General features: G+C 43.0%; 1 protein-coding gene across 1 annotated transcript in view; it reads left to right on the top strand.

The window, feature by feature from the left end:
- Positions 1-12,561, top strand: part of LOC117961381 (tyrosine-protein phosphatase non-receptor type 14-like) — a 36,555-nt gene that overhangs the window by 15,626 nt on the left and 8,368 nt on the right. Inside the window, exons 4-14 of the mRNA XM_034899991.1 lie at positions 6,172-6,269; positions 6,996-7,066; positions 7,547-7,617; positions 7,730-7,817; positions 7,933-8,021; positions 8,198-8,285; positions 8,460-8,542; positions 8,747-8,807; positions 9,402-9,480; positions 10,333-10,802; positions 10,884-12,176. Of these exons, the coding sequence (XP_034755882.1) occupies positions 6,172-6,269; positions 6,996-7,066; positions 7,547-7,617; positions 7,730-7,817; positions 7,933-8,021; positions 8,198-8,285; positions 8,460-8,542; positions 8,747-8,807; positions 9,402-9,480; positions 10,333-10,802; positions 10,884-12,176 (2,491 nt within the window). The remainder of the gene's footprint in view (positions 1-6,171; positions 6,270-6,995; positions 7,067-7,546; positions 7,618-7,729; positions 7,818-7,932; positions 8,022-8,197; positions 8,286-8,459; positions 8,543-8,746; positions 8,808-9,401; positions 9,481-10,332; positions 10,803-10,883; positions 12,177-12,561) is intronic.

Consider the following 12,561-nt stretch of genomic DNA (forward strand, 5'->3'; position numbering starts at 1 on the left):
CCCCCCCCCCCCCCCCCCCCCCCCCACAGAAGCCTCAGAAGCCAGCTGCAGCCCTGTCAGAACAGTTAGTCACAACACACCACATTGGAAGAACATACACGCTCCCTGAGGCAAACGATTCTAAAAGCCCTGTTCCTTTCAAGTTGAAAACAATCATCACAACTTTTTTGTTGAAGTTCGAAACACTTTTATTTATCACTCAGGCCTAATTAATGGTTTAAAAATCCTTAAAAAGCATTCTTTGATTTGCTCATGCTGTCTGTACTTTCCTTTGATAACATCAAGCAGCGTAACAATTATAACAGGTTGATTTGGGTCCGATCCAGTGAAGCAGATCTTTGATTTTTCCACACACCTGGTCTGATCGGGGGGGGCAGCATGGATTTGGAGAAGGTAAAGAGAAAGACAAGTGGGGACAGAGAAAGTAAAAGTTTGGCAGGAACACTTTGGTTTGTATATCATTATTTATGTTAAGTTTAAGCTTGCTGCCCATGTAGAAAAGTATGTTTGCGCTTGCAAATAAAAACAGTAGAAATGAGTGGATTTGTTTTTTTTTCTAACAAATTAAATGTAACATGAGAATATTTTTATAACCTTAAAATGTATTTAATTAGATTTGTTAGTTACCAACAGAGATGCAGGTTATTTATTTAAAATGTGTTTTCTGTCCATGTTAACAGCATGATTGTAAGAAAAGAAAAGACAGATTAATTTGGTGTTTATAAGCTAATTCATCTTAACTTGTTGCCAGAATCCAGAAAAAAAGACAGTTGGCTCTGCCTCCTCTGAGTAAATGAAATTTACTGAAAAAGTAATGTGAGTTTTATTATGTGGTCAGGTCTTTGAAGTTCAGTGTTTGACTGATGTGTAACCTGATACTAGATCTCCCTCTCTTCCTGTCCATCCATTCATCTGTTTCTCTTTCCTCTTTCCATGCAGCTGTGAAAATTACCCAAAGAGAGAGGGAGAGACAGAGAGAGTCCAAATTATCAAGCAATTATAGCAGTAATGCAAGAAAGCTGGGGTCCATGTAAACACTGTTCACTGATAAGTCAATGCAATTATGTTCATATTTGCAGTTTTTGCTGTAAGACGCTATGTGGAGTTTTATATATAGTCAGATGCCATGCTTTGCAACACGGGCATTTTAATCCAATTTCCTGACGATGCATGTCAAAGATATTTTCCCCAGCAAGCTGTTTCACTTTGTTTATCTAAATGATTTGTCCTCACAAGAAAATTTCTAAAATACAAACACACTTTCCATGCTTGAAGTAGCATCCTCCTTACCAAACATCTTTGTTCATGCTCCATGGTGTTCAAGTTTATAGAAAACAATGCCTTAGAGCATGATTTTGTAGCAGTATTCACCACAACTGCAAATATACACGTGAACAAATATTGTATTTGAAGTTGAACACTAGAGGATGACCTTTGACTTTGTAACAGAACCTGGAGCATTTTTAGCCAGAATGGTCCTTTAGGCCGACCAGGTAAACCAGAGTAATGCCTTACTGACATTACTGTCATAACCAAGTGGTTTGGTGTGTGTGGGTGTATCATCCACAGTCAGTTGCACTGTGTTTGACTGCTGAACTCCTGTACTAATCCCAGACTACCTACTACATGCCACTCAATTGAAACTAGATATTTGTTTCTTTCTAAAAAAATTTTTTAGACTAAACCCAGTTTACTACACACACATCTAGCAGAAGGTTTATGTGGTTGAAGCCTTCTGTTCCTTCTGTTTTACTGATATATGAAGGAGGGGCAAGTGGCCCAGAGAGAGAAAGTGAGGAACCTAAGCAGAGAGCTGTTGACCGGAGCGAGGCCAGCTGGCCTCAACAGCCCCCAAGGCACCAACAGCCTTGGAATCCTAGCATTGTTCATCTAGTTATCTCTCTCACACACACAAACACACACACACACACACACACACACACACACACACACACACACATACACACCCTTGCCCCTTGCTGATTCAACACATTTCAAAGTGAAATCCTCCTGCCTCCCACACAAGCCGTCTGGACCCATCCAGGGTTGAGGGGGTGGTCAGGGTCATACACACTACAGTGGTGGAGGAGGGGTTGAAGCATATGTACACACACATTCATGCATGCATGCACATATGCTTGCCGGCTTGTTGTCCGGGCCACTTGGACATCTGGCAGCATGTCTTGAGCGGGGTTTGAACATGTGTGGGCATATAAAGGGCCCTTTGTGCCTGTGTGGCTGCCTGGAGTGCCAGCAGCGCACTCTGCCATGGTGGAAGTCACAACTAACTCTTAGTGAGGACAGCTCTAACTCATGACTGTGCGTGTACATTCACCTGTTATTGCAGCATAGTGATGTCAGTCATTCTGACATGTGTGCCAGGTGTTTGCCATCATAAGGACTTCTTTGTGGACACGTTTTTGTAGGCTTACGAGTGATAGTCCATGTGGGCAGTACATTATTAAGTTGTTAATTAAAATTAAGATTTACCCAAATTACATGAATATGTACTTTTGGTTTTATTAACCCAGGTTTTTTAGATATGGGTTTGAGTTTCTGCTCCCATTCCATTACAACAGAGGTTAATAGAATGGGATTTTACCACTGGAAAATGACTTACAGCAGTACGTCTTTCCAGGGACAGTGTTTGCATCTACTCTGGATAAACGACAGAACTCGCTTTTTCAGTTTTTAGCTGAACTACTGTTCTACCGAAGAAATAGTCCCATAAAAACTTGACATTGTGCACCCTGTTGGAGAATAGTATCTGTAACTTTACAGGCTAATCTATGGATCATTTTCTGCAAAGTATTAACATATTTGAGGACAGGATTGAGTTTATTTCTCAAATACTGAGACATTAACTTCAAGTGAGTTGTTTCTTTCCAAATGGATTTTTTCCTGTGATTTAATCCTTCCTGTCACATTCCACATTTGGACTTTATATGTGGCTAAGATCATTTTTGGATACAGGTCTATGTTGTGTAAAGCATAATGCATCAATCAAGGTTTTACATTGAACTGCAGGGTTAATATCTGGACTGGGCAATACACATTTTTACCCTCTTTCTCTTTTTTACTTTTTTAGATGTTTAACCAACCAGTCAGCCAACAGCTCTGTAGTGAGCCAGTATGAAAAGGGAAAAACATGGACAACACATTTTTTTAGTTATAGTTCCAAATATAATTGTTTCTTGTTTTTGCATTATGATGCAGTGTTCTTTATATCCCTAGCTACATGGGATAAAAATAACAGAAGCTGAAGTTGGAGAGCTGTAACGAATTCTTTAGTTGATACTGAGTACTGAATATGTTTAAGATTTTGAAACATGTTTACAAAAATCTAAGTTTTTAACATTTTAACTGCATTGCCACTTATTTATGATGAAGGGAGCGCTCTCCAAGATTGTGTAACCTTTGAGACTATCAATCAAAACATTTTATAGAATTTAAATTGCCCAGCCCTTGCACGCTGTAGACAAATGCAACTTGTGTACGAGGTTCACAAGTAGACAAGGCTTTGTTTTTAGGGTAAAAAAACCTAAAAGGTTTGTTTTGTGGCTGTTTTGTGTAATTTGCGCTCTCAGGATCAGGATTCTGAGACTTTATTTTTACTGCCTTTCACTGTCATGCTTTCACTTGTTCATAGTTATTTCAACAGTTTATCATCCGCCTCTGCACCACTGGCCCTGCATATATACATATAAGCCCCATCATGTTGTTACCATTGAACCTCAGAATGAGAACCAACCACTGTTAACCTCAACATTTCCCTAGACCCCATACGGAGAGCGCTGGGAAAACATGGAGCGTTTGTAAAAACAAAGTCCACAATCATTTGAAGGGTTCCTCCCCCCTCAATACCGCATCAAGCTCCTCCCCACGCTGCATCCGCAGCAGTTGGGGTTAGCTAATTAGGGGGTTGCCACGGGAACGGAATGGCAGCTTAGCCGACGGGGGTAATGACAGGGTGAAGGAGGAGGGCGGGGTCAGATTATAGGCCTGTGAGGATGCTGAGTGGAACTCAAAAAAGAAAAGAACAAGAAAAAGTAGTAGGGGAGAGAATGTGAAGAAGAATATGAACATGAAAAATGTAAAGAACATAAAGGGGGGCATGAAACTATGAGGGTACATTAATAGTTCAGAGGGAGCTAAACAGTGGAGGGTTGGCAAGAGCAAGTTTTACACCTGAGATGACAGAGAAGGAAAGAAAATGTAACAATTGAGGAATTAACTTAAAAGTATTTGAAAGAAGAAACTTTATTATTGTTAAATATACAATCGTACAGTGCAATGTAGTGAAATTAAATCGCTGCCTTTAACCCATCTTAAGCATTAGGACTAGTGGACAGCCACATAGTGTCCAGGGAGCAGTTTTGGGGCTCAGTGTCTTGCTCAAGGAAACTGGCATGTGGACGGAGGAGGCCAATCGTGCGTTTGAAGGCCGACCCTCTCTACCACAGACAGGGAATGACTAAGCGTGTATAGCTCAGTGCTTTCCACATAGAAGTTTGTGTACTCTGGCATGGGCTGTCTAATGTCCACTCACAGATATTTCTCTCTCTCTCTCTCTCTCTCTCTCTGTGTGTGTGTGTGTGTGTGTGTGTGTGTGTGTGTGTGTGTGTGTGTGTGTGTGTGTGTGTGTGTGTGTGTGTGTGTGTGTGTGTGTGTGTGTGTGTGTGCATCAGAAAAGGTGTCTCACAGCCCACATAGGAAAGACTCAGACAGTGGTCACCATGGCAACAAACAGGAAACGGTGTGCGAGTTTTTACGCAGCTGAGCCTGGTCACCCTGACAATTCTCTCTTTCCTCCTGTGTGGCCCCTCCATTCTTCAGCAGACAAACATCCAGTTGGATCGCTGCTAAACGTGGACTAAAGTGGACTAAAGGAGCTCAGAAACTTGAGGAGCTCAGTGTATTTCAGCCCTCTTGGTTTTGGGACATTTTACCACATTGTGTGAAGGCTGCAAAAGGGCTCAACAATCTGAACTGTGTCATCATATCAGCTTACACTTGGCAAAACCACCACTGCCCAAAACCACAGTGCACAGTCCCCAGTTCAACTCACGCTTGCACAGCAATTACAATACTCCTTAGTCCAGTCTGTGTTGGTCCTGCCATGATTAAACTCAGTCCTTGTTAGCGTCTGCTCGGTAACATGCTCGCTGTCAGCTGAAGATTTACAGAGCTATAAAATCATATTTTAGCCCCTACTGGTGTACATTTGGCATTCCTCTAAAGTCAGAAATGAGTCACTGGTATTTTGAATAGAAGCGATTCAGTCATTTCTCAATTGGGTTCTGCAGCAGGCCTCTCTACCATTGTTTTAAATGGCAAATGCTGTTGCCAAAACTGTCTTGAGGCATACTTGCTGTTGCACAAACCAGAAGCAGGAGAATATGTCTCTCCTTGGTGTCTCTTTGGATGTTTGCAATCCATTAGTTGCTCATGTGCAACGCCTTAAGCACAGCTCTTTTTACTTTCGTTGGATAAATGTATTGAATTAAAACCCATCATGGTTTCCAACTTGATGTAGTGTACAGAGACAGTGTGGCTAGTTGGAAAAATAACATTAACCACCAACCCAATTCTGGTGACTTTCTGAAAGCTAATGAGAGTGTCTATGCTCCCACCCACCTAGTCAGATGTTTTGGACAGTTTAGCTGGAAGAGAGGGTTTCTTATGCAATCTGAGAAAGAGTCAATAGTCATGTAAGCAGCTCTGTCATGGGAATTTACCATCTTTCTTGGGATCAATAAACATCTATCTATCTATCTATCTATCTATCTATCTATCTATCTATCTATCTATCTATCTATCTATCTATCTATCTATCTATCTATCTATCTATCTATCTATCTATCTATCTATCTATCTATCTATCTATCTATCTATCTATCAGGCTTTACTTAACTAAATGCTAATGTCACCATGGTAACATGTGCTAACTTGCTGATGTGTAGCAAATATTATACTTACCATGTTCACCAATGTAATTCACTGCTAACCCAAACTCCATCACTCCATCAATTGTTGATACTTCACTCTGGACCAAAGGGATTGACTTACATTAATGTATTGTCAAACTAAAAGTATATTTTCCAACTGTAGTGTCAATCTACAGCATCTGAAAAACTCATCTTTCTCTTTTACTGCCTTTCTTCTTTCTAGGTATCAGTATTACCTGCAGGTGAAGAAGCAGGTGTTGGATGGACGCCTCCATTGCTCAGTAGAGCAGGGGATCAGACTAGCTGGCCTAGCAGTACAAGGTAGGAAAAACACACACACACACACACACACACACTCATATACATGAACAAAAATTGCATGTAATCTACAAGAGGGAGACAGGCAGCACAAGAGAGAAGAGTGAGCACAAACTCACACTATCGGGTCATCTCGACTTCACTACCTAATATGGCTGCATACCAGTCCACTTGAGTTCCTATGGTATCAGTCAACACACACACACACACACACACACACAACCTCATTCCATCTTCTCCGTCTTGTTCCTGGGTGCTGTCTGTGTCTCAGGGGGAATGTAAACAGACGGTTAGCTTATCGCCAGTTCCAAGGTTAGCCGTAGCATCAGGAAGACCCTTATCTGTTGTGAGGAGAGGATCCTCCACTACATCTCCTTTTGTCTGTTAGCCTAAGTAGAAATATACTGAAATTTGTTTGCTTCCATAATGTGTCAACTGTCAAATATCTCCCCTAGAAATATTATTTAATGCTCCCAAAGCTACATATATATATATATATACGCGCGCGCACACACACACACACACACACACACACACATAACAACAGGCATAGTCTGCTCATACCATCTGGGTTTACCTTCTAGTTTTCTGTTTCTAAACTCTTAAAATATTAGTACCACAACAAAAGACTTGTAAGATTTGTAAATTACGTTCATACACATGAAAATGGACTCACATTGAGGGTTTTTACCTAGAAGTTTATAAAATGTATGCGTTTGTATATTCTAGCTGACTTTGGAGACTTCACACAGTTCATTTCTCAGGACTTCCTCAGGGAGTACGTGCTCTTCCCAGTAGTGGTGAGTCCTCAAACCTTCTGTGTGTGTGTGTGTGTGTGTGTGTGTGTGTGTGTGTGTGTGTGTGTGTGTGTGTGTTGCCTAAAGGCACACATTCTTGTGTCACCTGTGTACCTCCTCCCTCTGCCTATCGGGTTAAGGTTGACAGACAGAAAACAAAGACAGAATAAGCAAGAAACTGATTGAGATAAAGATCTAGTGGATACTAAGTGTACTACATTAAGGAAGCACTCTGTTACATTGCCAGATACCTGATATTCATTGCTACACCGTTGACTACCGTTTAGCTGCAAAACTGTTTGGACAGGGTTGAGAACGCCAGTAAGTGACAGTGTTTTAGTGAATTAGTTCACTTTTTCTTTACCTTGCCATCTCTCTGTCCTTTACCCTCATCACATGATGCTTCTCTTACCTCTCTTTTTTCCTATTCTCATCCTCCATCTCCTTATTTGCTGCCTGTTTTGCTCCCTTTTTTTCTCTCAGAACTGGCCTAATAGCGAGGAGGTGTTGGAAGAGTGCACCCAGAAAGTCGCTGAGGAGCACAAGAGTCACTGGTACAGCTTAATTTTTATAGTATTTACGGACATGTGCACATGGGGAAAAAAGAGGAAAAAAGATTCAGAGATTTACCTAGTACTAGATACTATATCTGTCTGTACTTTCCAGTCGCATGCAGAACGCTGAAGCAGAGCTGCTGTACATCAAGGATGTGGAGAAACTGGACGGCTTTGGGCAGGAGAGCTTTCCTGCTAAGGTAGATGAATTGTAGATCACCTCAAGCCTCCTACACAGACGCACCTCCACAGAGTGTCCAATTTATTTTATGGGTGAGATTGTACTGTCTCATTTTATTCAATCTTCTTTCACAGGACAACTACACCAATGATATTTTCATCGGCGTGTCCTTCATTGGGGTGTTTGTCAAACACAGAAATGGCAGATCCATCATGCTCCACAAGTAAGCCCCTCCCACCCCCTCCATCTACATCATATTTATCTATTTTTTGTAGTCTGTATTAGTTTGTCTTTGATCATGAAGTGGTGCAAATAAATTTAAATGCAAGTAAATATTATTTATTTTGTGTGGGAAAATGTAATCCTTGTGTACATTTGTTTGTGTTCCTGTGTGGACAGGTGGAAGGACATTGGTACCATAGCGCATAACAAGTCAGCCATCACAGTAGAGATAACAAGCAGAGATGACACCATTATTTTTCACATGGTAAGTGTTGTGTCTGCGGGCATTTTACAAGGTTTATAGTGGGAAATTAACCAAAAAAACACATTACTACATATCCCTGCACACAGACAAATACATGGTCTTGATTTCCCTGAAATACAATTGCCGTGTTAATTTAAAATATCAATGTTTTTCTCTTTGTGTTTCTATCTGAAGGAGGATATGGAAATGGCCAAGTACATTGCTCGTCTTTTCACGGCCAGACACAAATTCTACAAACAGAACAAGATCTGTGCAGAGTGAGTTTTGAGGCCAGCTGAAAGCCGCTAGAACACTTTATGTCCTGAATAATCGTTTGTTTAAAAATAATACAAACAACCTTTTGTTCTATAAAAAGAAAAAGTAATAAAAAAATAAACTGTTTAACCTTAATCTTAAATTTGTTCTACAGAGTTCACAGTACTTTTGGTTCATTAAATCATCTTGTGTTTGTTTCCCTTCAGGCCCAATCACTCACCTGCACCAATCAGGAGGAGACCCACATGGACCCACCGCCTATCTCTGGTACCGTCATTTTTTTGCTTTGAAATTGTTCATTATCACTGGTTATTGCTGAGTGGTTTGACAAAATATATAAATAAGACCAGACGGCAGGGGACAGAGGGAGAGAATGTGAGGGAAGACAAAAATGGCCGTGGTTAGAGAGATTACCCTGCTATTCCACTCAGGGTATCACCTAATTGGGCCATGGAGCCTTGGTTTTAACATGCGTTGGTGGTGTGGTGGGTGTTGTTGGAAAGTTTGCAAGGGTGTTGCTTGGTTTGATTTCCGCTGCGACAATGAAGGCAGTGATTTGTGCGTCTCCCTCCCTGCTGGCCAGACAATGGCTAGGCTAAATGTGGCACAATAGCTGTTTCACTCAGTCCACTCAAGTGCTCAGTTATCTATCTGGAGAACTGCAGGCATTGGTGGTTTATGGCCCTAGAGTAGATCTTAGTCAGTCACAGTCACCTGTTTGCTAGGACAGATTGCAATGTGATATTTTAAAGTTCATTAAGTGGCTGTTTTACTACGTGCAGATGATGATATGCGTAACTTAATGAAGTATAAACGTGAATTGCTTCTTTTTTATCAAATTAAATGTGTTTCTTTATTCAGCCGCGGCCCCAGTCCTGTAACTTCCAGTCAATGCATTCCCAGTATGGAGAGCATTATCAGGACACACAGAGCTCCCAAGGTATGTGTAAAAACACGAACACACACACACACACACACAAACACAAACACACACACACACACACACACACACACACATATTTACAGTAAGTTTCAACCCCTCCAGCTCACTACTTTGACCACAGTGTGATTTAAGATTTATCCTCCCTGATGATAACTGAAGCATTTGAATGGAGCTAATTGTGTCTTTCCCATCAGGCATGTGACTCACAGCCCATTTGTATTTTTACAATCTCCCAGCAAATTAGAGCCCAACATTTGGGGTGCAGAGCAGTGACCTCACTTTGCTCTTTCATTGACTTGTTCACACACTCAGTCGGCCTTACAATCCAAAGAGCTTTACTCATGTCGGTTTGAGCGTAAAACAGAGCGAGTGGAAAAAATTCTGGGTGTGCTGCTATGTGTGGGTGTGAGATCATTTTGTAGCGTGACCTCATCACACTCAGTTTGTGTTGACGGAGATTATGTATGTCTGCCTGCTTGTGGGCTTGAGATAGTTTCACACAAGAGAATCCTCTATTTGTTGAGTGAAGAGGAATGGCATGCATACCACTTACCATCATTATGGTGGGATGAAAATGTTCCCAATCTATCCCTTTCTAAATTGGTACTACTACTGGAAGGGAATTTTCTGAATTTATTTGGAGGTGGTTGTTGCTGCAGTGTAACCAGAAACAAACAATGACAATTTCTGCCACATCAGAAACATTTTCAGGTTGAAAACGCCAAAGCCACATTCAGTACACTCAACTTAAAAACACAAAAAAACAGTTTTTCTCTAAAGGACAAAATTGACTTTAAGAAAAATTTGGTCTTTTTTTTATCCCTTCTTTCTCCCTCTTTTGATCTTCAGACAGCATCTTCCATGACGACCCCTACTATAAGTCTGAGACCAGTCTGGACCGCTGCCCGGCGGACTTTCCTTTCCGTAACGGTACCGTGCCCAATGGAAGCATGTACAGCAGCCCCAGCTTGAGCTCCCTCAATCATTCCCAGACTTTTGTCCCGCCCTCGCCCATGTCCTCTAACCTCAGCATCCCTGGCAGCGAGCTAATGCGGCCCGACTACATCCCCAGCCACCGCCACAGTGCCATCATTGCTCCGTCCTACCGGCCCACACCTGAGTATGAAGCTGTAATGCGGCAGAAGCGGCGCATAATTCCCGCTCACCATGACCTCCACAGCCAATCGCTGCGCAGTCTGAACATCAGTAATGCATGTGCTTATCGCCAGCCTGAGGCACTGGTGTATAGCCAGCCAGAGATGAGGGAGAGGAGCCCTTATCATGGCCTGGGGCCCAATCCTGGACCTTACACACCACAGGTAGAGATGGATGCTCTGTGTTTGATTTTGTTAAATTTCTGGATTTTGTGTCCATCTCACACTTTTTTTTTCACCTTGCAGATCAGCTACAGTAAGCCAGTGTCCCATGGCCCTCATCAGGGAGGACCAGCCAGCAGCCAGGGCCCATGTCAGTCACCCTGCGTTAATGGAGGGGGAGGCAGTGGTGGGGGTGGAGGTGTAGGAAGCTCCATCTCTCACACTGTCAGCACACCTGAGCTGGCAAATACCAAACAACAGGGGAACAATGCGGGAAGCTATGCAGCTACAGCTAACATGCTGAGAAACCACATGTCGCGCCCTCCTCCTCCATACCCTTCCAGCTCCTTCCGTCCGGCCACCAGCACCCCGGACCTAGCCAGCCACCGTCACCGTTGCATGGGGGGCAGCAGTCCAGAGCTGGTTACCCGTATGGTGCAGCTCTCAGTCAAGACATTCCAGCCGGACAGCTCGGCTGTGGTTCACCAGTCCCTGCAGGAAGTTAGTGAACTATTAACTGCTGCTGCTAAGCACCGCTCCACCCTGGGCAAGCGACACAGCATGGAGGTGATCAGCAGCATGAGAGGAGGAGGGATGGAGGGCATGGTGATGAAGGGTATGAATGCTCCCCTAAATCGGAGGAATACTCTGCGAGAACATGTGATGCCACCTCAGCCTCAGTCCATTCCTCAACCTCAACCCCAGACCCTTCAGCCACAACCCCAGCCTCCAGCTCAGCAGCCACAGGAGGTGTCCATGCAGATGACTGCCCAGAAAACATCAGAGACTTGTGTAACGCCACCTGTGCCCTACCAGCATCAAAAGAATCTCTCCAATGCTACAATGCTCATACACAGTAGTGAGAGTGAAGAGGAAGAGGAAGAGGAGAGGCCTGAGTTGGATGTTCAAATCCCAGGTCTCAATGAGGACATCAGTATCAGCGCTCAGCTCCAGGCTGCATTGGCCAAGCTGCCCAACAAACCCCCTCCTGAGTACCCCGGTCCTCCTAGACCTTCTAGTAATGCTCAAATCCGCACCCAAAACCACACTCACCACCAAAACCATGATCAAGGGCCACAGAGCAACCAGGGATCAATGGACCCAAACCAATCCCAGGGGCGAGCCATGAAAGCGGGGCAGGGCCCAGGTGTTAGCGGGCCTGGCGGTGGTGGTGGTGGTGGTGGTGGAGGTGGTGGTGGGACACTGACCAGAGGGGACCAGGGTGGGGTGAATGGAACAGTTTTAGGTCCATCTATTTCAGAACCGGACCTTACCAGTGTGAAGGAGAGGGTGCGGAAGGAACCGGTCAAAGAGAGGCCGGTGTCAGAGATGTTCTCCTTAGAAGACAGCATAGTGGAGAGGGAAATCGCTCAGAGGGTGAGACAGTCATTCAGTAATTCATTACCTTGACACTGTTTATTCTATGCAAGTGCCAACATATTTTTTTATGATGATATTTATTGATCAGTCGTGAAATTCCTGATTTAATTCATAACAAAAATAATTTGACAGCAATTTTGACAATCATTTCTTTAATTTACTACTGTACTGGACAAACACACCCCCACACCATACTGGTACAGTTTTAAATATTTCAGTCTGTTGTTTGCTAGCTAGTTTTATGGCTCCTGATTAGCAGTAATCCGGGGTTCAGCCCCTGAGAGGGTAGCACTAGGCTCTGAGTCCCCCAGGCAGCTAAAACCCTTATAAATCCCTCCGATTATTCTTTGGGTTTTGTTTTCTTGTGTAGTTTGGCTCTCTG

The sequence above is a fragment of the Etheostoma cragini genome, chromosome 18 (genome assembly GCF_013103735.1).
Source record: "Etheostoma cragini isolate CJK2018 chromosome 18, CSU_Ecrag_1.0, whole genome shotgun sequence".
Lineage (NCBI taxonomy): Eukaryota > Metazoa > Chordata > Actinopteri > Perciformes > Percidae > Etheostoma > Etheostoma cragini.